Source organism: Octopus bimaculoides, chromosome 17 (assembly GCF_001194135.2).
Source record: "Octopus bimaculoides isolate UCB-OBI-ISO-001 chromosome 17, ASM119413v2, whole genome shotgun sequence".
NCBI lineage: Eukaryota > Metazoa > Mollusca > Cephalopoda > Octopoda > Octopodidae > Octopus > Octopus bimaculoides.
In genome coordinates this window covers 46,429,291-46,435,169 of record NC_068997.1, presented here as the reverse complement: position 1 = coordinate 46,435,169, position 5,879 = coordinate 46,429,291, and the positions used below count along the sequence as shown (strand labels likewise).

General features: G+C 37.9%; 1 protein-coding gene across 2 annotated transcripts in view; it reads left to right on the top strand.

Moving 5' to 3' along the window:
* The first annotated feature begins 642 nt into the window (after positions 1–642).
* The window catches only part of LOC106882102 (bone morphogenetic protein receptor type-2), an 86,050-nt gene continuing 80,813 nt past the window's right edge, over positions 643–5,879 (top strand). The window contains exons 1-2 of one of the 2 annotated variants that reach the window (XM_052973934.1): positions 643–2,436; positions 2,851–2,907. In XM_052973934.1, coding sequence (XP_052829894.1) covers positions 2,379–2,436; positions 2,851–2,907 — 115 coding nt within the window. In that variant the 5' untranslated portion in view covers positions 643–2,378. The remainder of the gene's footprint in view (positions 2,437–2,850; positions 2,908–5,879) is intronic. The other variant, XM_052973935.1, reaches the window with a different exon arrangement.

The following is a 5,879-nucleotide window of genomic DNA, read 5'->3' as shown; positions in this document are numbered from 1 at the left end:
GAATATAGAGAGGAAGAGGGGAAGGTATATGATAGAGATAGATAGACAGATGGAGACGGAGAGAGTGAGGGAGGAGAGGGAAAGTAAGAGAGAGCTATAGAGAATCAATGTGGAAGTGAGAGGAGTTTATACATAGCAACAGCCACTGAAACTAGCCGAGACAGACTGGCGCAGTCAGAAAGCGCACACATACAGACACATATTTGCACATACATACATACATTCACCTACATAATCACATGTATTCGCTCATTATCTAATCGTATATACACACACACACACACACACATATTTATTTGTTTATATATGTGTATGAGTGTGTATAAACACTTGAGTGTGAACACGGTGTACTCAATAGAAATTTATATATATATATATATATATATATATATTATATTATATTATATAATATTATATTATATTATATTATACTTTATATGGAAGCTGAAACTTCACAAACCATTACTCCGAGTTTCGCGGTTCCGATCTTCGAACGATGATATACAAAAATGAGAAACTATAGGTAACTATAGATAGATAGATAGATAGATAGATAGATAGATAGATAGATGAAGAAAGGAGAGAGGAAGAAAGAGAAGCAGTGGGGAGCAAATACAACAAATAACTACTTGTGCACTCGACTCATTCAGTTACAAAATGTGAGATGCACATACACACACACACACACACACACACATATTAAGTCATATACATAGAGGAGAGAGTTAGATACATACTGACACACATGCACGCACGCACACACACACACACACACACACATGCACACAGTCACACTAACGAATATTTTTTTTGCACACAGTGAGTCGAAAATAGTGAGATGCAAAAAAAAGAAGACGGATAGGGAGAAAGAGAGAAATGAGACAAAAAGAAACGAAAAACGACTGTGACAGAGTAACAAAGAACACACACGCACACATACACACGCACTCACACTCAAGAGAAAGATAGGGAGACTTATACTGCACACATGCATGTAGATGTACGTATAAATATATACACACATTAGAATAAGACAGAGCGCACACATACACAGAGAGATAGCCATACACCAAGATACTATACAATATACACAAACACATACACACACTGTGTCAGGGAAACAAACTAAATCACAACGCACACACAAATATACACATACATCTACACATACATGCATGAATGCTGAGTGTGAGACAGAGTGACAGAGAAAGAAAAAGAGAGAATTACAGTTGCCATCATTCATTCAGTTTCTCTCTCTCTCTCTCTCTCTCTCTCACACACACACACACACACACACACACACACATACATACATTTGCGCGTACATATATTTGGATCAAACCAGATAGATACACACACAAACACATACATTCACAGACATTGACTCACACTCACAGACTGACACACGCGCGCATACACATACACATACATATGCCAGGCAAAGCTCAGATACAGAAATACGCAGTCAGGCACAGAAATATACGCTTACAGCCGCATATACACATACACATAGAGCCAAGCAAACACACACACACACACAGGCACATCGAGCGAAGCACTCACACATAGAGCCAAGTTACAGGCACGCACTCTCATGCAGCCAAGTTACACACACTCACACATATAGCTAGGAGCAGAGCCACTCAGTGAAGAATACACATTAATGAGCACACAATCACATAAACACACGCTCACACTCACACAGCAGCCAGGTCACACATATACAATTAGCTATGGCAGCATACATAGTAGTCTACACAGTTGCACAGACACATACACAGTGAGACATACACAGCCACAGAGAATTACTGCCAAGCCAGACAGCAGCGCCATATTTGCTGCGCTGTCTTTCACAGAAAGGTGAAACGGCGCACCATAACTGTCGACCCCTACTCAATACCACCACCACCAGGACATCACAGAATAGGACACTCACCCACATGCACACACATACATACACACATACATACAACATAATAGAGAGAGAAAGAGAGACATACGCGCGCGCACTTGTACAACAATAACAGCGACACTGTACATCGAATATAACTAAATAGTCTGTCTCACCCCCACCAACATAGCAGACAATCACCACCACACGACAGTGTATACAAATTACGACACCATAACTGCCGCCGACACTAATTATAACACAACACTTTGTACTACACTCGCAACGCACTACCACAGCTACACTGCACATATTAACACCATAACTGTCACCCCCACCAATTATGACTCCACACCAGCCACGGAAACACAATAATAATCTCGGTGTTACATTACGCACTGTCATCATACCACAACACTACTAAACACCCCACAACACTGCATTATACTACAAACACCGCTACTTTCTGTATGTCTCCATATAAAATATGCTGGCCACATTCAAATGGATATTTATAGTTCTAACATCAATCGGATTACATATAGGTAAGTTAAGTGTTTGTTATTTTGGGAGAAAAATCACATTTTTATATCTCGCTTTCTGTCAGATTATCGATTTGTCTATCTATATTTATCAATTTATATATCTATATATATTTATCTGTTTATTTAGTATCTCATCTCAATTATATCTTCTCATAAGACTAGCTGCCAAACCGGTCATCACTGAACACTAGTCCCCTCCATTAAAAATGACATGCATTTCACTAGAGCAAACTACTGCCAAGACTCGACTTAAAGTGAATTATCATCGCTTTTCGTTACATATTTTCTTTTGTTTACCTATTTATTTTTCTAGCTGCTTTATTTATTCATCTTCATAAATAATTCCCGATTAACTATTTAACCATCATCCTGTCTTATTCACTATCTGATCAACCATACATTCTCGCTGTTTAGGTTCTGCTAGAGTGCATGAGTATGAATTGGATTTGGAAATAACAACAACAAAAAAAGGTATATATTAATGTGTACTATGAGATTGTTTCTTTTATTTCCAACACTGTTCATGCTAATGCAGACCATCACTGTCCATTGTTTCTGGTCATTACCTTTCTTTAACACAGATACTGCATCTCCTCTCTATTTCTCTACTTCCAGAAAGGGCCCCGCCCGAAGTGCTTCTGTCTGTACCTTCATTTTCACACCACTTAAACAAACCCATTTGTTGTTTCTCTGTCCACCAACCACTTTTCATATGTAGCTATATGACATCTGTACCCACACACAAACAAATATATATATGTATACTTATGTTTGTATGATATGTGAAATCACTGAGTCATATGTATATATGTGATGTATATATATATATAATATAAATGTGTGTGTGCGGATATGTATGGGTGTTATATATGTTTGTGTGTGTATGCGTGTATGTCTGTGATATGTATATAACTGTGTGGGGTGTGTGTCTTACTGCAAACGAAAGAATGCGTGTATCCAACATGCGCCTATTTCTTACGTATGGCAATGTAACCTGGTTCTACTACATCTGATACACATCAAAATGCTGGATAACTTTGTACCTAAGATGTCTGGGAACAATTCGCTACATCAGATAGGAAGACCAAGTGCCAAGCACAAGGTTTTCATCTTTAGGTGGAAGAAAATACCTTCCCTTTGTGTCATTTCAACTGTATGATCAACATCTTGCATTTCTAAAATGCTGTTGTAGACTTATTCAAATTCTGAAGGCAAAATAAAAAGGATCTTTTGGAAAGCACCTTTCTATTTTGTCATAAACGACTGCGATGCAAAAGAAAACTGAAGAGAAAACAGTATGCTACAAATTCTTGAAACTCACAGCACAACTGTGATCCAAAAAAGCAAAATCCACACAGCTTTGCTCCATCTAGGTCGCTACTGTATCTTCGTGCAAAAATCTTTGGTATTGTGGATAAAACGAAAACAAACAAACAAAAAATTTAATTGATAAACCCAGCTCTTTACAGGAAATGCACGCGCATCTTACTCTAAACCCGAGCACAGCTGTAGTGATTCCACTTTGGATCACATCGCGAAATGTGGTCTTGCATGCAAGTGTTGCAAACGATCTTAGCTATCGTTTCGTTTCTGATACCACAAACTGATCCATCAGCCGTAAAATTAATACGAAGTATTAAATATTAAATCCACTACATACACACATAGGCACGCACACACACACAACCATACTGCCATCTCTTTACTTGCTATTTTGCCTCTATTCATTTCATTTTTGTTTACTGTTCTTTTGTTTAGTTGTTTGTTCGTTTTCTTCTTCCGTATTGCCGTTTGTGAACTGTTTACTGCAAGACATGATCATGTGTTAACAACACCCCCAACAGAAAGACCCCCACCTCTCTCTCTCTCTCTCTTTCTCTCTCACACACACACACACACACACACAAACACACAAGGTAATGCTAATTGTGTACTGAGCGGGAGTAGATTTTATAGCGTATATTCCTATAATGATCCAAGATATGAATGGAATAATAAAAGATATACATGTGCGTGTGATTGAGAGAGAGAGATAGTGTGTGTGTGTGTGTTCATTTTCAGTTAAAATGCCATTATACTAGGATTGAATGTAGGTGTCGTGTGCCTGTTTGAATTCTCACAGCTAAAATATCAATATGCCTTATCACACACACACACTAGATAGATGTGTGTGTGTGTGTGTGCTAACTATGGAAGATGATACTACAGTCGTATGGCTTCTTTAGTTACACCACCGAAATCTTAATATCGTCCTCATCTTCAACATTCTTCTACAACCTCGCTAATCAAACCCTGCTAGGTTTCGTCACTACTCCTGATCGCCTTCGCTATTGTTTGAGATCAACCTCAGATCGGCTCCGAATTAGCAAACACCTACGATCAAAGACGTTCCAGCTTTGATTATCCATCTTCTTTTACAGATATTCTGTGCCTATTTCTACATTGTCCAATGTGGTTTCCTTTCCTCCCTCCCTTTTTAAGACAGTCAAGGTGTGATTTAAGCAATATTTGGTTGCTATTCCTAGCAGGTGGACCTACCACGTCGAGGTTATCTCCTTCGTTGTTCGTTGGATTGTGTCTATTTTTCTTTATGTATTGTGAAGTAAAATTTATCAACAACAAAAATAAGTGTTGATGATGGTTGTGATGATGATGGTTGTGGTGATGATGGTGGTGGCTTGTCTGCTAGTTGAGATCTTGATGGTGGTTTATGAAAATAAGTCAAGGAGATTAGAGATAGATAAATTGTTAAACACGTAGATTTACACACACATATATGTATACATACATGTATGTATGTGTGTGTGCATGCATGTATCTATGTATATATGTATGTGGGGAGAGAGAAAGAGATGATGGATAAACATTTTTACTTCAGAATGTGGCTTGATTTTGTTTTCAAGTACCTTGTCGTTTTGGTTGTGTCTACTCTATAGTATCGCTCTAAATTTGATTTGTTCTTTATTGTCCTTAATTCGCTTTGCACGAATGCACGAGAAACTATTTCTCGATGCAATTGTAAATTAAATATTTTTTTTTTCGTATCACTACTTAGCTTTTAAATAAAAAGAGAGAGAGAGAAAGAGAAAGAGAGATTGACTAATTTATAGATAACTGTATCACAGACGTGATAAAAAAAAGGGTAGATTGATAGAGTACTGCGAAACCTAAGAAATTAGCTGGTAATTGGTGTGCGTGTGTGTTCTTGTTCATTTAGTGTCAGCCTGACTTTGATGTTCTGCAATGGTAAGAAGAGCGAAAGAGTGGCGGCGGTGGTGAGAGGACACTTAGCTTGATCCGTGACTAATTCTTTCTCTCTCTCTCTCTCCCTCTCCCTCTCACCCGTTGTTGACATCAATGACATGTAAACATTTCGCCTGTTTCCTCTCTCTATTTGTTCCTTATATATATATATATATATATATATATATATATATATATAT